Here is a 22,503-nt window from a genome sequence, read left to right on the forward strand (position 1 = left end):
TTTTCACATGTTTTCTGTAACCATTTTCCAACATGTTTAATGTGTTTAGAGGCAAATCATTGAATTCGCTTTCCACGGACTTTAATGCTGGTGTTGCTGATTTTTTTAAAACATGAACAATTCCATGTAAAGTGACCCAGGTATATCTTCACCCTGAGGTGAATGAGGATTCCTATTTCATGAACATTCATTTGCATCAAGACAATATAGTCAGTCCTTTGATCCATCTCCAAAGATTTCAACTAAAAAGATATCGAGGTCTGAAATAAAAACCCCATCAATAAGAAAAACAAAGAGTATGTAAAAATAACATTTGTCACATTTTTCAAAGTCTACACGTGGGTGCATTGAATCTACATAAAACCCTCAATCTTAAATAAAATATAACTGATGGAACTGCTAATGTCTTATTGTACTACATTCTGTTTTCATGTATCATTGGAAAAAGTCTTAGTTTGTTGGAAACCTCTCAGTGTGTTTCACTGAAATACAACTTTAAAACTTTTAACCTAAAAAGTTGAATTAAAATTGGTATTGTTATGTTTTTATTTAGCTTAAAATTGGAGAGAAATATCATTAATTTTCAGAAATGTATTAATTATTTGTGTTAATATTACACAATCTATATTTCTCCATCTTACTTTTTTGAGTATGTATCTCATTTACGCAACAACAGTCATTAGAACTATTAATATATAACTAGTGTTTCAGTGTCTGTGCAGCTGTTGAGTCAGATCAGTTCCTCTCCAAGTGAGGAGGTTTTTGTACGACGTTGTATCACTGTGTGAACGGGAGGCTGTAACCACTCTGTAGACAGTAACAAACTCCTGCATCTTCAGTCTGAACTCCACTGATGGTCAGAGTGAAGTCAGTCCCAGATCCACTTCCACTGAAACGATCTGAAACACCAGACTGACGAGTCGTAGCCTGATAAATTAGAAGTTTGGAAGACTCTCCAGGTTTCTGAAGGTACCAGTGAAGGTAGCGGTTCATATCTGAACTGGCTTTACATGTGATAGAGACAGTCTGTCCTGGAACAACAGACTGAGATCCAGGAGACTGAGTCAGGATGATTTCTCCTGATGAACCTGGAAAACATGAAAAAGAGCAGAAGGGTTATTGAGACAAATCCAGTTTGGAGAAAGATGATCAACATCCAGACAGAAGAGTATCATTTCTTTAACATGGAGAACAGATGGAAGAAGGTAAATGCTGCTTGTTTCAGTGTTTCTCCATCATATCAGAACATCATTGAGGTGAACCTGGTTGCATCCTGAAGCAAAGTTTTCAGAAGAGAGTCTCACCCTGAACAAGGAGCCCCAGGGTGGCCAGCAGTAGAATCAGTGACATCATCATGGTGCTGTCAGCGTGTCAGTGGCTCTGAAAGGCCTGGACAGCCACTGATCAACACTGGTCTCTTAACAGCTGGGAGCAGAGAGGCAGGACACATATGCAAACACACAGAGTAAGTCAGCTGTAGCTGTCCTCAGCATATCATGGTGTTTATCCCTCAGTGGTGACAGCATAAATTATTTCTATGTTTCTCTACATAGTGGTCCATGAAAGAATGCTAACATTTTGTCATTGAACAAAAAATCATTTGGCTTCCTCTCAGTAAATACAGTTGTTAATGTTTGTGAGAATTTTTTAAATATTTATAGTGTGACATAAAAAGGTTTCACACCAGGACACTGATTTTGTTTTGCTAGGCATCATGTTCATTCTCTTAGCGAAGGAATTAACGTTAATTTAAACACTTTTGAGAAAATGGAAAGCTCCAGTGTCTTCAATTAATACTTGGCGTAAATTTGAAAAGCAGAGGAGAGTACACGGAAGAGCTGCTTCAGTTACTGTCCACATTATTAACTTGAGGAAGGGAAGCTGCAGGTTTTTTCATGTATAATTGAATATCATCTATGTAGAAGATGATTTTACTATGGTGTTACTTGAAGAGGATGTTTGAGATTTTTATATGTTTTACATCTTTTTAAAGTTTAATTGTATAAGTGTTCAGATGTTTCTATTTTATCATCTGTTCAATCTGCCCTCAGAAATATAGGTGTCACTTTTGAACAGACATTGACTCTTGAGCAGCATTTGAAGTGTTTGATACACCTCTGTATTTTTCAGTCAAGATACAATATAAAATGTTGTGTAGGTGTGCCTCAAGCATAGGCATCATTTAGGTATGGCGAGGTATGGCAGCTGCCATATCTTGGAATTGGGAGAAAAAAAAAAAAGAGAGGTTCTGTAGTCATCTTACTTGTGAGTGTCCTTCATATTTGTTGCAAGTGATCAGATGTGATAGTCCGAGGCGCACTGGCTGGTTGTTTTCATTGTATTGCACTTAAATAGGTCAATAATATACTCATCAGTAAATACGAGTGTTAGTGAATATGAGTGTTATTGAATCAAATTGTTCGCCACTTCGCTCCTCCGTGAGTTATGAGTTATGTGAGTTATGTGAGTTATCTGTGTGTTGTAAAAGCATTTTGCTCTGCTGCTGTAGACAGCCTGTCTAAATGATGTCTTGAAGCCTGTCTGATTGTATGTGGGGTTTTTTCTTCATGTCGGCATGTTAAGCTTGTATTTTCAGTCTCTGGAGACACTTCAATATATTCGCCTTTACAATATTGTACCAAATTGGCCTTTGTTTTACTGTGTTTCATACACCGGACCCCTTGGTTATCTTCTAGAAATGAGCTTTTATTTTGTTTATTTTCTGTGAAGTTAAACACATGACTAATGATAATTAAACCTCTGCTCGCTGTCCGTGGTGCTGAAATATGCGCCGAAATAGGTCCGATGTTTTCACTGCTCTCACCAAGTTGTGCATTACATGCAGACATTAGGTATTATGAATGTGAGAAACAGTTTCATGTCATTTGAAACAGTTTTCAATAGCATAGTATGTACTTCTGACAGGTCAAAAACCAAAGTGAAGTTTTATATAAGTTCATATTTTTGAAACTCCATCATCAGTAGCTCTGTGACGTCATGTCATATTGCCATACCTTAGCTTTTGCTGAAACGACGCCCCTGGCCTCAAGCTTAGATGAAGATTTCAATGCACTATTTGTCCATTTACTCTTTTGTTACTGTTTTGCCATGTCTTTCACATCCATGCATCACTAACCAGTGGTCCAGTGGGCTGTCATATGGCCTTTGACCAGGTCCTTAAAAAGATCTTATATCACTGTCTTCATTTTTGTTGCTCGCTTTATCCTACAGAAAAAATCCAGTTCAAGAAACTTGTGATCACTTTTAGAGGTCTACACAGTCAGACACCCTCCTACAGTATATTAATGATGTTATACAGGCCTTAACACTAGGAGGTCAGAAACGTCTCATGATCAGGGCTTGTTGGTTTTCAAAGTATCGTTATACAACAGTTTGTGTGGTGTCTTGTGAAAACTCACATACAATGGTTTGTATCATATCTAACAACTTAGTGCTTAAAGTTAAGTTATGTACATTAGGTTTAGAAAAGTAAAGTTATGTAGGTTAGGTTTAGGAAAAGAAACATGTTGACAATGTGCCTTAAAATATGTCAAAGTTCATGTAAGAGCCAAATATGTCATTCCACTCAGCAGACATGAATTGTGTTTACCATGGATGAACACTGGTGGCGCTGTGTTGGCACTTGGAGCACTAGTGTATAAAGGTAGGAACAACATTGTTTCTGTCAGGTGTTTCAACCTGAAGGAGCAAAAGGTTTTTGACCACTGTTGTGCAGTACAGTGTACAACATGCTGTGTGTTCAGTTTGAATAAAGGATAAACAAATGGACATTTATTGAACCTGTGTTTTGTTGGAATGAATAAACATGATGGTTGTTCTGCAACTGGAACCTGCAGTTTATTGTCTGAACTCGACACAGCCAAGGAAGCCGTGGCATCAACCGTGCAAATTGCATCAGCCAGGGTGAAACATCCATTTAGCTCCTACAATTCACTTGGTTTCACACGATACTAAACACTGGTTTCCTGGAGGACCAGTTTAAAAATAAGTATATTTGTAGTGTTATATAGGTTTCATTTGCTTGAAAAAGAAAAGTGTCATGTGAAAAGATTTAGGAAAGTTACAGTTTTAAATCTAAATGTGTGTGTGTGTGTGTGTGTGTGTGTGTGTGTGTGTGTGTGTGTGTGTGCGTGAGTATGTGTGTGTGTGTGTGTGTGTATCCTCAGTGAAGTGTATCAGTCTCTGCAGTAGCTTCCAGCTGCAGCAGTCAGTTCAGTTTCTGTTCAGTCTAACTGAGGGAGGTTTTTGTACGACGCTTTTTCACTGTGTGAACACAGCTTGACTGTTGATGTCATGATAACTCTGACAGTAGTAAACTGCTGCATCTTCAGTCTGGACTCCACTGATGGTCAGAGTGAAGTCAGAGTTTGATCCACTGCCTGTAAAACGACCTGGAATCCCTGATGCTCGAGTGCTGGCAAGGTATATGAGCAGTTTAGGAGTTTCTCCATCTTTTTGTTGGTACCAGGCTAAGTAGTGATAAGTGCCTCCAAAATAAACCTTTGGATTGGTCCTACATGTGATGGTGACGGAGCCTCCCACAGCAGAGCTCACTGCTCCAGGCTGAGTCACTGTGACCTGACCTCTGGACTCTGAGGATACAGAGACACAAACATAAAGCAGCATCATGGTTTTGTCAGCTTCATTTCAGAGGGACAGATGTTGATAGAGGAGAGGAGTTTGATTCTCTGGACTTTACCTGTGAAGCAGCAGCAGAGGAGAGTCCAGATGAGGACGGAGATCAAAGTCATGTTTTTGATGAGGAGGATTTCTGTGGCTTCTGTTGTCATGAAGGACAGCTGTCAGTCATCCAGTGTTCAACTCTCAGGACTATAAACTCTCCCAGAGCACTGGAGCATGGTGCTGCTGATGCAAAGTGGCTCTCTATGGAAATGCTCTGACTGACTCCAACAGGGACTTGGATTACTCTGATGATGCTGATTATCAATGGATCAATCACTTTATCAAAGTATTGATTAGGAATGTGTTACTTCCTTTTTATAAAAAGCTTTGGTTTGAGTTGGATGAGTTGATTTACTTGCAGAATATTATGATGAATTCCCACTTATTCACAGCCACACAAATCAACATCACTGTGGGATGTATTCAGACAAAATGTATTTTCATTTATCATAATCTACAATAAACATAGGTTCATGATAATTATATATATCAGGATTATTAATGGCAGGATTTATAGGACAGTTTTCCTTTGGAATTTTTACATTTATTTGAATTTGTTCTCCAAACTTTGTGAATCAGTCTCTAAACGGTTAAACCAGTTATTACACAATCTGGGTAAACTAGGAATATTTTTGGTGAGTTTGTTTGTGTCAAAGTCAGAGAGCCGTGTCTCTCTACAGTGAGAGGTTTTTGTACGGCGGCTCAGTGAGTTTGTATCACTGTGGTACACGTTCGGTGGAGGAACCAGACTGGATGTTGGAAGTAAGTCAGATGTTTAAAATGTTTATTTTTTCAGCAGCCATGTTTTCTTTATATTATATATTTAACAGGTAAGAAACAGTAGTTGCCTTTCCATTTTGTTTTTAGACATATTTTGCATTAAAGGACAAAGTTAGTGTTTGAATGAGAAAAGCAAAAGTCCATTGTAATGAAAATAAAACATGAAGCTAGAAGATAAATCTTTATTTCTTACTTTAATGGTTAAGTTTCATCTTGAGGGCTTGTAGGTTTACTTCAGTGTGTCAAAGTCAGAGAGCCGTGTCTCTCTACAGTGAGAGGTTTTTGTACGGCGGCTCAATGAGTTTGTATCACTGTGGTGGACTTTTGGTGGAGGAACCAGACTGGATGTTGGAAGTAAGTTTCTGCACAAATACTAGATAAACTGTTTTAAAGTTATGTTTAGAAGTCTGTTTTGTAATGTCTGCAGTATTTATGTTATGTTATTGAAGTCAGAGCAGCTTTAATCAACATTTCTTTGTACATTTTCATCATACTTGAAGTCAAACAGGTTGAAATGTAAAAAAAAACTGCAAACCAGTTTTACAAATGTTTATCAAGAGTATTTTCTTAATGTTCCACCACAGTGATAACTATTTTTTTCTAATAAATTGAGAATCAACTTTTTAGGAATAAACTAACGGTGATTGATTCATGTGGTTTCAAATTTTGAAAATGTTTTGAACAGTTTTAATGAGAATTGACATCAACATAAAGAACATTTGATTGTAGGAAGTGCAGTAATACATGCATTTTTTATGCACAAAAAAAAATGTAAAATGCATTTTACTAAAGTAATGTATCGTCAATGTTTGGAAGGAAAACGTTTAATAATTTGTCTAAATTCTGATATTTTCTGTCCAGTGCAGTTTGATATATTTGAGGTCATTCTGTATGATGATTCTCTCTGTGCTGATTTGCATGAGAGGCTTCTTAAAGGGAAGTGAAACAATGTGTGAGTGAGTGACTGATGGAGCAGAAAAACCATCTGACAGAAACTCCTTAAAGGAGAAAATCAACTCTCACACAGTAAAGGTGTCCAAGTGTCTGATGGTTGATTGACAGCTGTGTGGTCCCTGTCCTCTAAGCTGATTGGTGTCTCCTAGGTGATGTCCGTCCCACCCTGACGGTGCTGTCCCCCTCCAGTGAGGAGCTGCAGCAGGGGAAGGCCACGCTCATGTGTCTGGCCAACAAGGGCTTCCCCTCAGACTGGAGTCTGGCCTGGAAGGTGGACGGCAGCAGCAGCAGCAGCAGCAGCAGCAGCTGGGAGGAGAGCAGGAGCCCTGGGGTGCTGGAGAAGGACGGCCTCTACAGCTGGAGCAGCACCCTGAGGCTCCCTGCAGACCAGTGGAGGAAGGTGGGCTCTGTGACCTGTGAGGCCACCCAGGGCTCCCAGACTCCACTCTCAGAGACACTGAGGAGAGACCAGTGTTCCCAGTCCTGACCTGACTCACTGGGACTCTGCTGCTGGTTTTACTCTGCTACTGCTCTCAGTCTGCTCTCTGTCTCTCTCATGACGTTTCAGTGTGAACATGTTCTTGCTTGTGTTGATGGTTTCAATATCTCAAAGCAATAAAGATTTGATCAAATGTATCATATGAGTTTCATGTGACTTCATTTCTTGGACATATGTTATATATTAGGAGCATTACTCAAACTAATGCACAAAAGCCACAACAGCAGTGAGTCTTTTTTTCAGACTAATTTTAATGGGTTTCAGACTGTGGATATTCTTCTACTGCAGTTTCCATGATAGATCAATCAATTTATTTTAGTAACAATACACATGGTAAGACATTTCTAATAGTAAAACACAAAGCTCTCTGTTATTACTGATGTCTGTCCTGGAAGAAATTTCTCCAGTTAAGTTTGTGTGCTGTTAAATTCTGCCTATAAATTATTGTGCAGATTTTAATTCAAAGCTCTTAATAATAAGAGGAACAGTGTATCATCTGCAAAAAGTCACATAACATGAATCTAATTTGAGATTTTCCACCAAATCATATTTAAATGAGACAGAGTAACTTCAACAAAGGACATGACATGAGAGAGATCAAAGGACAGTCTCTGTCTCTTAGTGTCTGCCAGCAGATTTGACACTTATGTAACACACTTATATGTGTAGATATAGTTAAAGTGTCAATGACGTGTCTTTTGTATTTTTATAATTCCAGGTCATATAAAGCCTATTTACATTTACATTTGCATGAGTGGCAGGAGCTCAGTTTGTTGGGACTTGGCTTGGGAACCAGAGGGTCCCCAGTTCAAGTGCCTGTACCGACTGAACACAGAGTGGGGACTGGGAGCTGAAGAGCTGTCATTGAGCAAGGTACCCAAGTCTCAACTGCGTCGGGCACTTTCCATGGACAGTCCCCTCATCTGTCCATTAATGCATATGTATGGGTCCTGTTTGTGTATGTGTGTGTATTTTGGGCCTCTGTGTGTGTGTGTGTGTGTGTGTGTGTGTCCTCAGTGAAGTGTATCAGTCTCTGCAGTAGCTTCCAGCTGCAGCAGTCAGTTCAGTTTCTGTTCAGTCTGACTGAGGGAGGTTTTTGTATGACGCTTTTTCACTGTGTCAACGAATACTGACTGTTGATGTAATGATAACTCTGACAGTAGTAAACTGCTGCATCTTCAGTCTGGACTCCACTGATGGTCAGATGTCTCTTCTCGTCCTAAATTTGTTTCAAGTGACTAGTGACAGAAAAATAATAGTTAGACACACCTAAAAGATTTTCACATGGGTTTAAACACCTGAACTGTGTACAAACGGTGAAAATGAGCTATATCGCTTATGGAAATAAGGAACTCCAGATGGCACTCTGTCAGAAGACTCCACTCGCAAATATCTGCATGAGACTGAGTTCAAAATGTGAAGCACTGTCAATCACAAAGGGGTTCAGCCTTTTAGACAATCCCTCCAATCATCATGCATACACCGAGCATCCTCTCCTGGCCACCGCTCCATTAGGTCCCACGGAAGTTAAAGGGAAATTTCAGTTTATTTCAACCTGTCTCCTCCCGTCCTAAATTTGTTTCAAGTGACTAGTGACATAGAAATAATAGTTAACATGTTAGCCGTTAGCCTAGATACAGCCGGGGCACATAGTAGCGTCAGACCTGTTAAAACGTAAGTGAACGGGCATCCTTTCAGGTGCAAAGTTAGTCCACTAAACAAGCTTTTTCTCCACAAAGACCGCCTCATATCGTTAGGATAAATGTCAGAGAACATATAGAAAACGACATGTAAACGTGTTGTCTTACCTTACTGGTGTGCTGCCATGTTTGTTTACCATTTAGCTCTGCTTTCCAAAGCGCGGCCGAAATATCGCGAGAACAAGCAGCGATCTCATACCGTGCCTGAATTATCGCGAGAACAAACAGCAACAGCTGGAAGACAGAACCGGACAGTAGCCTGAAAAGTTCATTCATTTATTTTATGAAAGATTTATAGAATAATGGCTGACTTTTTGCCAGACTTCAACTTTGTGGAGGAGGAATTAGATTTTGCAGAGTTTGATGGCCACCCTTATTTATTTGAGCCAGAATACACTGAGGAAGAGCTTTGTGAAATTGAAGAATGGAGGAGGAGAGAGAGAGAGGCGCAACAGGTAGAGGACGAGAGAGGAGGAATGGCTGCTGCAAGGCTGTGTAGCTCTGGAGATTGGTGGTGTACCTGTGAATGCTGTGCCCCAGTGCCCACAGAAGACGAATGCCTCTGTTGCAAGGAATGGGACCGGTTGCAGCCTTATTTTCAAGGTCTGGATGTGACCGAGGACGAGACACTAGAGGGCTGCATTGGGACTTTGCTGCGGGCGGGAACAGGCGGCTAAAAAAAACCACTGTGGGATCTTGGTGCACATGCATGAGCGTTTCCACTCTATATTTATTCATAAATGGACAAATATGCCCTGAACCAGCTTTCATACCAATTTGCCGCTTGCTCCACCTGTCTGTGTGTCTGTCTGTCTGTGTGTCTGTAAGCTCCATCTGTCATGAGACAAACATGAAAGAAGACGTGCAGTTTATTGTGTTTCACCGGCGACGAGCTGTCATTACACCCGTCTGCGTGCTCTTTATAACTCACTGTGTGAACCTATGTTGCATAATAAAGATTTGCCCCCTCGTAATTTTTAACCGCCCTCAGTAACTTCATCCTGGCGCCAGGCCTGCCTTAACCTCAATCACTGCGTGATTATATAAAGGTAGAAAAATAAATAAAATACAGAGGAGGAGAACAGAATATGAAACAGCCTTTATTTCATTAAAAACTAAATGAAAACAATGAAATAGGAGCACTACTCCTGACCAGTGCGTCAAAAGACATGCAGACCAGGGAAACGATACAAACAACCCCATGAATCTCTTTATTAATAGCCTATAAAATGACATGTTTTGTGCTGCGGGACGGGAGAAGACACAAAATCATCGATCTCTATTATTGTGCGGGCATAAATTCTCAGAGTTTTGTGGGTGCGGGCAGCAGTGGACATACACATTGCGGGAGCAGGCAGGAGTGTAATACACACGTTGCGGTTGCGGGCGGTAATGGTCAGAAATTCAGCGGGAGCGGGCAGGAGCGGGTTGAAGAAAACAGTCCCGCGCAGGGCTCTACGAGACACCTCCACCTGGAGTAGTATCCAGCTGGGCTTTATCTAGAGCTCGCGAGATTTCAGGCACGCTATGAGATCGCTGCTTGTTGTCGCGATATTTCGGCCGCGCTTTGGAAAGCAGAGCTAAATGGTAAACAAACATGGCAGCACACCGGTAAGGTAAGACAACACGTTTACATGTCGTTTTCTATATGTTCTCTGACATTTATCCTAACGATATGAAGCGGTCTTTGTGGAAGAAAAGCTTGTTTAGTGGACTAACTTTGCACTTGAAGGTTGCCCTTTCACTTACATTTTAACAGGTCTGACGCTACTATGCGCCCCGGCTGTATCTAGGCTAACGGCTAACATGCTAACTATTATTTCTATGTCACTAGTCACTTGAAACAAATTTAGGACGGGAGGAGACAGGTTGAAATAAACTGAAATTTCCCTTTAACTTCCGTGGGACCTAATGGAGCGGTGGCCAGGAGAGGACGCTCGGTGTATGCATGATGATTGGAGGAATTGTCTAAAAGGCTGAACCCCTTTGTGATTGACAGTGCTTCACATTTCGAACTCAGTCTCATGCAGATATTTGCGAGTGGAGTCTTCTGACAGAGTGCCATCTGGAGTTCCTTATTTCCATAAGCGATATAGCTCATTTTCACCGTTTGTATACAGTTCAGGTGTTTAAACCCATCTGAAAATCTTTGAGGTGTGTTTTGCTGTGGTTCTATGGCATGAGTGTGGTTGAAAAACTGCTTCAATGAAATGTTCCTTTTATAAGTTACTGCCTCGCTACACTATGACAAATTTTATGATGTAAACTTAAAGTGAGCTTCCCCTGTTTGAAAGACCAGCAGCCGCCACTGCTTTGTGTGTGTGTGTGTGTGTGTGTGTGTGTGTGTGTGTCCTCAGTGAAGTGTATCAGTCTCTGCAGTAGCTTCCAGCTGCAGCAGTCAGTTCAGTTTCTGTTCAGTCTGACTGAGGGAGGTTTTTGTACGACGCTTTTTCACTGTGTGAACACGTACTGACTGTTGATGTAATGAAAACTCTGACAGTAGTAAACTGCTGCATCTTCAGTCTGGACTCCACTGATGGTCAGAGTGAAGTCAGAGTTTGATCCACTGCCTGTAAAACGACCTGGAATCCCTGATGCTCGAGTGCTGGCAGAGTAAATGAGCAGTTTAGGAGTTTCTCCATCTCTCTGTTGGTACCAGGCTAAGGCATGGTTGCTGCTCCAAGTATAAACATCCTGACTGGTCCTACATGTGATGGTGACGGAGCCTTCCACAGCAGAGCTCACTGCTCCAGACTGAGTCACTGTGACCTGACCTCTGGACTCTGAGGATACAGAGACACAAACATAAAGCAGCATCATGGTTTTGTCAGCTTCATTTCAGAGGGACAGATGTTGATAGAGGAGAGGAGTTTGATTCACTGGACTTTACCTGTGAAGCAGCAGCAGAGGAGAGTCCAGATGAGGACGAAGATCAAAGTCATGTTTTTGATGAGGAGGATTTCTGTGGCTTCTGTTGTCATGAAGGACAGCTGTCAGTCATCCAGTGTTCAACTCTCAGGACTATAAACTCTCCCAGAGCACTGGAGCATGGTGCTGCTGATGCAAAGTGGCTCTCTATGGAAATGCTCTGACTGACTCCAACAGGGACTTGGATTACTCTGATGATGCTGATTATCAATGGATCAGTCACTTTACCAGAGTATTGATTAGGTTAAGTAAGTAAGTTTCTTCACAAACACTAGATACCATATTGTTATGTTTTAAATTCTGATTTGTAATATTTGCAATAGATTAAAAAAAACTGAGTTTATTATTCATGTTTTTATTTCTCCTCCTTAACCATGGAGAGTGACTCACAGTGGCTTCACAAAATTCCATCACACTGGGATTTAAAAAAAAAAGCTTGAAATATAGAGATGATAAAACTGCAAACTCACAAAACTGTTTTCCAAATGTTTTCTGAGATTATATCTAAATGTTCCTCCTAAATAATACCTGTTTTTAGAACAAATTAAGAATCAGTTGTTAAATATTGTTGAACAGAGTGAAGATAAAAGTGGGTATTAGAAAATGTGCAAGATCACTTCATTTTGTCATCTAGTGTTTTAGATTTTGAAAATCTTCTTAACACTTTTTTTTAATGATGACTGAAATCCACATGAAGAACATTTGATTGTAATCTGTTTAATTTCTAATTTTGGTTCTGTTTCCACTAAATATGCCATTAATACGTAATGGTTAGTCAAGGTTTTGGATAAGAAAGAATTTTTCCAAATTCTGATATTTTATGTCCAGTGTAGTTTGATATATTTGAGGTCATTCTGTATGATGATTCTCTCTGTGCTGATTTGCATGAGAGGCTTCTTAAAGGGAAGTGAAACAATGTGTGAGTGAGTGACTGATGGAGCAGAAAAACCATCTGACAGAAACTCCTTAAAGGAGAAAATAGCTGTGTGGTCCCTGTCCTGTAAGCTGATTGGTGTCTCCTAGGTGATGTCCGTCCCACCCTGACGGTGCTGTCCCCCTCCAGTGAGGAGCTGCAGCAGGGGAAGGCCACGCTCATGTGTCTGGCCAACAAGGGCTTCCCCTCAGACTGGAGTCTGGCCTGGAAGGTGGACGGCAGCAGCAGCAGCAGCAGCAGCAGCAGCTGGGAGGAGAGCAGGAGCCCTGGGGTGCTGGAGAAGGACGGCCTCTACAGCTGGAGCAGCACCCTGAGGCTCCCTGCAGACCAGTGGAGGAAGGTGGGATCTGTGACCTGTGAGGCCACCCAGGGCTCCCAGACTCCACTCTCAGAGACACTGAGGAGAGACCAGTGTTCCCAGTCCTGACCTGACCCACTGGGACTCTGCTGCTGGTTTTACTCTGCTACTGCTCTCAGTCTGCTCTGTCTCTCTCATGACGTTTCAGTGTGAACATGTTCTTGCTTGTGTTGATGGTTTCAATATCTCAAAGCAATAAAGATTTGATCAAATGTATCATATGAGTGCCGTCATATGACTTCATTTCTTGGACATATGTTATATATCAGGAGCATTACTCAAACTAATGCACAAAAGACACAACAGTAATGAGTCTTTATTTTTCAGAATACTTTTTCAGACTGTGGATAATCTTCTACTGCAGTTCCCAATATAGATCAATCAATTTATTTTGGTAACAATACACATGGTAAGACATTTCTAATAGTAAAACCCAAAGCTCTCTGTTATTACTGATGTCTGTCCTGGAAGAAATTTCTCCAGTTAAGTTTGTGTGTTGTTAAATTCTGCCTATAAATTATACAGAAGATTTTAATTCAAAGCTCTTAATAATAAGAGGAACAGTGTATCATCTGCATAAATTGACATAACATGAATCTAATTTGACATTTTCCACCAAATCATATTTAAATGAGACAGAGTAACTTCAACAAAGGACATGACATGAGAGAGATCAAAGGACAGTCTCTGTCTCTTAGTGTCTGCCAGCAGATTTGACACTTATATGTATAGATATAGTTAAAGTGTCAATTATGTCTTTTAATAATAATAATAATACATTTCATTTGAAGGCGCCTTTCTTGGCACTCAAGGACACCGTACAGATACACAAAATGACATTAAAAAGACATTAAAAAGAAACAACAATTTAAAAACAAAAACAAAAAAAAAAACAATAGAAAGTGACAGAGCAATTGGCATCAGATGGAATAGGCAGTTTTAAACAGATGTGTTTTGAGTTGTGATTTGAAATGGGGTAGTGAATCGATGTTTCTTTCGTACATGAGTGGCAGGAGCTCAGTTTGTTGGGACTTGGCTTGGGAACCAGAGGGTCCCCAGTTCAAGTGCCTGTACCGACTGAACACAGAGTGGGGACTGGGAGCTGAAGAGCTGTCATTGAGCAAGGCACCAAAGCCTCAACTGCTAATGCTATTAATAATAATGAGTATAAAAAGTAATAATGTGATTTATTTAATAGCACTAATAAACCCAATGTGTTTTAAATATAGAGCAACCAGGTTCATGTATTTATAAGCAAACAATCTTAAATATTAGGCCTAAATATTTTTTGAATGTACATGATAAACTGATTCACTGAACAAGACTGGCTTACAATTATTTTTGATGTGTTGTTAGATAGCTAACAAACAAATAAGCAAACTACAGCAGGGCTATTCAATTAGGCTGCTATTTCAACTGGGCCGCATTTCAAAACCAGATAATGTCAATGAGCCACATTTTTAGCAGCGAGCAACCGATCCTCTTTTTATTTTTTTTTTGCATACATTTACAGGCATGGCCCTCCTCAACATGATGCAGAAACAGACTAAAAAGAGCTATCAATGCACAGAAGCATAATAAGTGACATTAACAGTATCTAATAACACACACTATCTCTACCAGCATCTCACTCTCCCCTTTCCTCCACACACACACACGCACACATGCACACACCTCACCTCCTGATGCTTTCCTTATAGGCCAGTTACACAGGATATAGTTTTATACAGTCCATGGCAGCAACAGTCATGTTTACAACAACACCAAAGTCACTATTTAAAACCCAATAATATCTGACTGGAATATAAATATTCCTCCTGACATCACAATACTGAGTGAAGAAAGTCACGTTATCTCAGCATGAAGACAAACATCAGTATCAGTCATTCATCCTGCTCTCTGTCCCTCCTCTACTGAGGACACTCACTGTCTGCAGGTCGGCTGCCTCAGGTACATGTTCAGATAAAGTGTTAGCCTACACACAGACAGCTTTCATTTAGTTTGTCTTTAACACTTTGCTGTTAGCACCACGAGCGCGATGTGCTTGTGTCGACCGCGATCGTAAATCATAATAGCGGTGAATGAGAGACTGCGGACAGAGCAGACTGAAATGTGGCTTTCTACATGCTGATCACATGTATTGATAAAGTATTGGCTTGGCTGGCAGAGGTTTTATTGCACTTACTCACAATAACAAGTGTAGCTGTCGTTAACTAGAGTCATCTTGAAGTTATATTCTCTTCATCTGTACCGCTGCACAATGATGATACATGAAACCGAAACTTTAAAAAGTGACGCAGATAATACCGGAGCTTACTGTTATTACGGTGTTGATTAAACTTGCCTTGGGTTGTTTAATACCGGGTCTCGGTACCGATCCCTGCTCAGGCGTTTGATGAAGTCTCCTGGTCGGCCGGTGATAGACTGGTGTCAAGCTGTCTTTACAGCCCGTTCATGCCAGGCTCGAATCAAACTCACCACTGGTGATGTAGGCATCGTCTCATTTGATGTTGCTCAATAAGAGTCCACAATGTCATCGCATTTTTTTTCTCAACAGAGCAGGTGTCAAAGCCGTGTTGACAGGAAAGAGGCACAGGAGAAAACCGCAAAATCACCTGGGGCAGTGCGGGCGGGGCATCAAGGCCACTGTGGCCTTAGGGCAGATATTTTTTTCAAGGGCACAGGGCCAAATGAGGAGGGCACAAGAGCCATGGCCCTCGTGGCCCTCGTGAAATTCCTGCCCTGCACAGTGGTGACAGCATTGGTAATATCAGTGTTTCTTAATATAATAGGGTATGAAAGGACGGTAAAATTTTCATTTGGCTTCCTCCACGTTAATGCAGTTGATTCTGTTCATAAAATTGTTAGAATATTTATAGTGGGGTCTTTGTTTTACAGGTGTGAAAGAGAAAATAATGACCAAAAAAATATTCACCACACTCTTAAGAGAGTGTGACAGAAAAGGTTTCATACCATGACATCCGTTTTATTTTGCTAGATGTCCTGTTAATTCTTTTGGCAAAGGGATCTACGTTAATTTAAACACCTTAGAGAAAATGTAAACTCCACAGTCTGTAATTGATCTTTTTTTGTAAATTTAAAAGCAGAACAGAATAAACAAAAAACTGCTTCAATAAATATTCACATTATTTACTTAAAGAGACAAGACGCAGGTTTTTTCATGTTCAATGTAATATCATCAGTGTAGAAGATGATGTGACTGTGGTGTTACTTTAAGAAGATACTTTATATGCTGATATGTTTCTAACATCTTATCAAAGTTTAATTGTATAAGTGTTCAGATGTTTTCATTTTATCATCTGTTCAATCTGCCCTCAGAAATATAGGTGTCACTTTTGACCAGGCATTGACTCTTGAGCAGCATTTGAAGTGTCTGATCCACTTCTGTATTTTCCAGTCAAGACACATTGTACAATGTTGTGCTGGTGTGCCTGGAGGTAAAATCAAGATTCTAATACACCGATATATTTTGTCCAATTACTCTGTTGTAACTCTGTTTTGCCATGTCTTTCACATCCATGCATCACTAACCAGTGGTCCAGTGAGCTGTCATATGGCCTTTGACCAGGTCCTTAAAAAGATCTCATATCACTGTCTTCATTTTTGTTGCCCACTTCCCATTCAATAAAAAATCTAGTTTAAAAAACGTGTGATCACTTTTAGAGGTCTACACAGTCAGGCACCCTCCTACATTAATGATGTCATGCAGGCCTATGACACAAGGAGGTCAGAAACGTTTTATGATCAGGGCTTGTTGGCAAGATAAATATTAGAGCTATAGCCTAATATATTTTGTGACTGAAACAATGTGTCTTTAATATGATGTTGCGTGGCTTAACATAATTAGACGTTAATGAGACTGAGTATTTCATTTGATAATAATGTTTGGAATCTAGAAAGTGATTTCAATCATCTTTTTTTTCAGTAAAAGTTGATTTGCTTAACTTTGCAATGCACTGCAGTTTATTGGGTCACACTAGCACTCGTATTCTAATCTACAGCATTATGTTTAATCAAGGTGTATTTCTGCATTACATATTATTGAATGAAAATAGAAAAATAAATGCATATACCAAACAGCTCACAAGAAGTGACTTCGAATGAGATTGCTGAGTGTCTGCATCCCTGCAGCATTGGGTTGTTGCTCCGTACTATGTTAAGCAGAGATTTAACAAAGTTCATTCATTCATTCACAAGTTCTGTTTGGACTACATTTTATCATGAATATTTCTGATGCTGCTCTGTGTGTCGATGTTTTCTTGTAACTGGACAGAGTTGAGATGGCTGCAATCCAGTATGAGGTCAAAGGTCGTGACCAAGTCTTTTCTAATTTAAAGTCTGAGCTAGTCTCCTCTTTATTAACTGACAAATGAATTAAATCAATCAAATCAATCAAATAAGAAAAAGAGATTATAATTAAAATTGTGTGTGCACAGTTTGTGTCAGGGGCGATTGCTCTGAGACAACAAGGGAGGTTGAACTTCCCCTAAAATTTCATAGAAGAATTGGTCAAATATGCACTATTGAATTTACATTAAAATAAGAATTTATATTGCATTAAATGTGCTCTAGGATGCGTTGAACGCCATGACTATGATGTTCAAACGTCAGCTGTTTATCACCAGTTTTCAAACATGACCTCCCTTTTATACATTCTCGTCTCAGCACAGCGGACGCGGATGCTTCATGCATTTCTATGACACAGCGTTGAGCAGGTTTTTTTCATGCAGCAAAGCGAGACGGTCATTGGATAAATGCAACAAAATTGTCACTTCCAGGGAGGCTCAGCTTCCCTGGGTCCTAATGGAACGGTATGCGTGAGAGGACGCTCGGTGTATGCATGATGATTGGAGGAATTGTCTACAAGGCTGAACCCCTTTGTGACTGACAGCACTTCACATCTCGAGCTCAGTCCCATGCAGATATTTGCGAGTGGAGTCTTCTGACAGAGTGCCATCTGGAGTTGCTTATTTCCATAAGCGATATAGCTCATTTTCACCGTTTGTACACAGTTCAGGTGTTTAAACCCATCTGAAAATCTTTGAGGTGTGTTTTGCTGTGGTTCTATGGCATGAGTGTGGTTGAAAAACTGCTTCAATGAAATGTTCCTTTTATAAGTTCCTGCCTCGCTACAATATGAGCAGCAGCTGCCACTGCTTTGTGTGTGTGTGTGTGTGTGTCCTCAGTGAAGTGTATCAGTCTCTGCAGTAGCTTCCAGCTGCAGCAGTCAGTTCAGTTTCTGTTCAGTCTGACTGAGGGAGGTTTTTGTATGATGCTTTTTCACTGTGTGAACACATACTGACTGTTGATGTAATGATAACTCTGACAGTAGTAAACTGCTGCATCTTCAGTCTGGACTCCACTGATGGTCAGAGTGAAGTCAGAGTTTGATCCACTGCCTGTAAAACGACCTGGAATCCCTGATGCTCGAGTGCTGGCAGAGTATATGAGCAGTTTAGGAGTTTCTCCATCTCTCTGTTGGTACCAGGCTAAGCGGTTAGAGTTATAAACATCCTGACTGGTCCTACATGTGATGGTGACAGAGCCTCCCACAGCAGAGCTCACTGCTCCAGGCTGAGTCACTGTGACCTGACCTCTGGACTCTGAGGATACAGAGACACAAACATAAAGCAGCATCATGGTTTTGTCAGCTTCATTTCAGAGGGACAGATGTTGATAGAGGAGAGGAGTTTGATTCACTGGACTTTACCTGTGAAGCAGCAGCAGAGGAGAGTCCAGATGAGGACGGAGATCAAAGTCATGTTTTTGATGAGGAGGATTTCTGTGGCTTCTGTTGTCATGAAGGACAGCTGTCAGTCATCCAGTGTTCAACTCTCAGGACTATAAACTCTCCCAGAGCACTGGAGCATGGTGCTGCTGATGCAAAGTGGCTCTCTATGGAAATGCTCTGACTGACTCCAACAGGGACTTGGATTACTCTGATGATGCTGATTATCAATGGATCAATCACTTTATCAGAGTATTGATTAGGAATGTGTTACTTCCTTTTTATGAAAAGCTTTGGTTTGAGTTGGATGAGTTGATTTACTTGCAGAATATTATTATTATGAATTCCCACTAATTCACAGCCACACAAATCACCATCACTGTGGGATGTATTCAGACAAATTGTTTTACTGGAGGAGAAATTAATACTGCTTGTAGATGTTTGAAGTTTCACATAGAAATTGCTGTGTATATATTCAAAGTTTGTGAATCAGTCTCTAAACAGTTAAACCAGTTATTACACAATCTGGGTAAACTGGGAATATTTTTGGTGAGTTTGTTTGTGTCAAAGTCAGAGAGCCGTGTCTCTCTACAGTGAGAGGTTTTTGTACGGCGGCTCAATGAGTTTGTATCACTGTGGTTGACTTTTGGTGGAGGAACCAGACTGGATGTTGGAAGTAAGTTTCTGCACAAATACTAGATAAACTGTTTAGTCTGTTTTGTAATGTCTGCAGTATTCATGTTATTTCTTATGTTTGAAGTCAGAGCAGCTTTAATCAACATTTCTTTGTACATTTTCATCATACTTGAAGTCAAACAGGTTGAAATGTAAAAAAAACTGCAAACCAGTTTTACAAATGTTTATAAAGAGTATTTTATTAATGTTCCACCTCAGTGATAACTATTTTTTTCTAATAAATTCCGAATCAACTTTTTAGGAATAAACTAACGGTGATTGATTCATGTGGTTTCAAATTTTGAAAATCTTTTGAACAGTTTTAATGAGAACTGACATCAACATAAAGAACATTTGATTGTAGGAAGTGCAGTAATATATGCATTTTTTATGCACAAAAAAAAATGTAAAATGCATTTTACTAAAGTAATGTATCGTCAGTGTTTGGAAGGAAAACGTTTAATAATTTGTCTAAATTCTGATATTTTCTGTCCAGTGTAGTTTGATATATTTGAGGTCATTCTGTATGATGATTCTCTCTGTGCTGATTTGCATGAGAGGCTTCTTAAAGGGAAGTGAAACAATGTGTGAGTGAGTGACTGATGGAGCAGAAAAACCATCTGACAGAAACTCCTTAAAGGAGAAAATCAACTCTCACACAGTAAAGGTGTCCAAGTGTCTGATGGTTGATTGACAGCTGTGTGGTCCCTGTCCTCTAGGCTGATTGGTGTCTCCTAGGTGATGTCCGTCCCACCCTGACGGTGCTGCCCCCCTCCAGTGAGGAGCTGCAGCAGGGGAAGGCCACGCTCATGTGTCTGGCCAACAAGGGCTTCCCCTCAGACTGGAGTCTGGCCTGGAAGGTGGACAGCAGCAGCAGCAGCAGCAGCAGCAGCAGCTGGGAGGAGAGCAGAAGCCCTGGGGTGCTGGAGAAGGACGGCCTCTACAGCTGGAGCAGCACCCTGAGGCTCCCTGCAGACCAGTGGATGAAGGTGGGCTCTGTGACCTGTGAGGCCACCCAGGGCTCCCAGACTCCACTCTCAGAGACACTGAGGAGAGACCAGTGTTCCCAGTCCTGACCTGACTCACTGGGACTCTGCTGCTGGTTTTACTCTGCTACTGCTCTCAGTCTGCTCTCTGTCTCTCTCATGACGTTTCAGTGTGAACATGTTCTTGCTTGTGTTGATAGTTTCAATATCTCAAAGCAATAAAGATTTGATCAAATGTATCATATGAGTTTAATGTGACTTCATTTCTTGGACATATGTTATATATTAGGAGCATTACTCAAACTAATGCACAAAAGCCACAACAGTAACAGTAAGTAAGTCTTTATTTTTCAGACTAATTTTAATGGGTTTCAGACTGTGGATAATCTTCTACTGCAGTTTCCATGATAGATCAATCAATTTATTTTGGTAACAATACACATGGTAAGACATTTCTAATAGTAAAACCCAAAGCTCTCTGTTATTACTGATGTCTGTCCTGGAAGAAATTTCTCCAGTTAAGTTTGTGTGTTGTTAAATTCTGCCTAGAAATTATTGTGCAGATTTTAATTCAAAGCTCTTAATAATAAGAGGAACAGTGTATCATCTGCAAAAAGTCACATAACATGAATCTAATTTGAGATTTTCTACCAAATCACATTTAAATGAGACAGAGTAACTTCAACAAAGGACATGACATGAGAGAGATCAAAGGACAGTCTCTGTCTCTTGCTGTCTGCCAGCAGATTTGACACTTATGTAACACACATATATGTGTAGATATAGTTAAAGTGTCAATGACGTCTTTTGTATTTTTATAATTCCAGGTCATATAAAGCCTGTTTACATTTACATGAGTGGCAGGAGCTCAGTTTGTTGGGACTTGGCTTGGGAACCAGAGGGTCCCCAGTTCAAGTGCCTGTACTGACTGAACACAGAGTGGGGACTGGGAGCTGAAGAGCTGTCATTGAGCAAGGTACCCAAGTCTCAACTGCGTCGGGCACTTATCCATGGACAGTCCCCTCATCTGTCCATTAATGCATATGTATGGGTCCTGTTTGTGTATGTGTGTGTATTTTGGGCCTCTGTCTGTGTGTGTGTGTGTGTGTGTGTGTGTGTGTGTGTGTCCTCAGTGAAGTGTATCAGTCTCTGCAGTAGCTTCCAGCTGCAGCAGTCAGTTCAGTTTCTGTTCAGTCTGACTGAGGGAGGTTTTTGTACGATGCTTTTTCACTGTGTCAACGAATACTGACTGTTGATGTAATGAAAACTCTGACAGTAGTAAACTGCTGCATCTTCAGTCTGGACTCCACTGATGGTCAGATGTCTCCTCTCGTCCTAAATTTGTTTCAAGTGACTAGTGACATAAAAATAATAGTTAGACACACCTAAAAGATTTTCAGATGGGTTTAAACACCTGAACTGTGTACAAACGGTGAAAATGAGCTATATCGCTTATGGAAATAAGGAACTCCAGATGGCACTCTGTCAGAAGACTCCACTCACAAATATCCGCATGAGACTGAGTTCAAAATGTGAAGCACTGTCAATCACAAAGCGGTTCAGCCTTTTAGACAATTCCTCCAATCATCATGCATACACCGAGCGTCCTCTCCTGGCCACCGCTCCATTAGGTCCCACGGAAGTTAAAGGGAAATTTCGGTTTATTTCAACCTGTCTCCTCCCGTCCTAAATTTGTTTCAAGTGACTAGTGACATAGAAATAATAGTTAACATGTTAGCTGTTAGCCTAGATACAGCCGGGGCGCATAGTAGCGTCAGACCTGTTAAAACGTAAGTGAACGGGCATCCTTTCAGGTGCAAAGTTAGTCCACTAAACAAGCTTTTTCTCCACAAAGACCGCCTCATATCGTTAGGATAAATGTCAGAGAACATATCGCGAGAACAAGCAGCGATCTCATACCGTGCCTGAAATATCGCGAGAACAAGCAGCAACAGCTGGAAGGCAGAACCGGACAGTAGCCTGAAAAGTTCATTCATTTATTTTATGAAAGATTTATAGAATAATGGCTGACTTTTTGCCAGACTTCGACTTTGTGGAGGAGGAATTAGATTTTGCAGAGTTTGAAGGCCGCCCTTATTTATTTGAGCCAGAATACACTGAGGAAGAGCTTTGTGAAATTGAAGAATGGAGGAGGAGAGAGAGAGAGGCGCAACAGGTAGAGGACGAGAGAGGAGAAATGGCTGCTGCAAGGCTGTGTAGCTCTGGAGATTGGTGG

General features: G+C 40.6%; 3 pseudogenes and 2 gene segments (V, D, J or C); 3 read left to right on the forward strand and 2 right to left on the reverse strand.

Annotated features, from left to right (window-relative positions):
• Positions 1–209: 209 nt before the first annotated feature.
• On the reverse strand, positions 210–1,413 carry LOC144467390 (immunoglobulin kappa variable 2-29-like). The segment is given in 2 exon segments: positions 210–1,088; positions 1,305–1,413. Coding segments are annotated over 2 exon segments (363 nt in total).
• Positions 1,414–6,593: 5,180 nt separating this feature from the next.
• LOC144467368 (Ig kappa-b4 chain C region pseudogene) lies at positions 6,594–7,074 on the forward strand (annotated as a pseudogene). The gene has a single exon (XR_013493611.1). The product of XR_013493611.1 is annotated as an Ig kappa-b4 chain C region pseudogene (transcript).
• A 2,647-nt stretch (positions 7,075–9,721) lies between these two features.
• Positions 9,722–11,579, reverse strand: LOC144467311 (Ig kappa chain V region 3547-like). The segment is given in 2 exon segments: positions 9,722–11,420; positions 11,528–11,579. Coding segments are annotated over 2 exon segments (384 nt in total).
• A 1,025-nt stretch (positions 11,580–12,604) lies between these two features.
• Positions 12,605–12,928, forward strand: LOC144467325 (Ig kappa-b4 chain C region pseudogene; annotated as a pseudogene).
• A 2,639-nt stretch (positions 12,929–15,567) lies between these two features.
• LOC144467429 (Ig kappa-b4 chain C region pseudogene) lies at positions 15,568–20,506 on the forward strand (annotated as a pseudogene).
• The last annotated feature ends 1,997 nt before the right edge of the window (positions 20,507–22,503 follow it).

This window comes from Epinephelus lanceolatus, chromosome 16, assembly GCF_041903045.1.
Source record: "Epinephelus lanceolatus isolate andai-2023 chromosome 16, ASM4190304v1, whole genome shotgun sequence".
Taxonomy (NCBI): Eukaryota; Metazoa; Chordata; class Actinopteri; order Perciformes; family Serranidae; genus Epinephelus; species Epinephelus lanceolatus.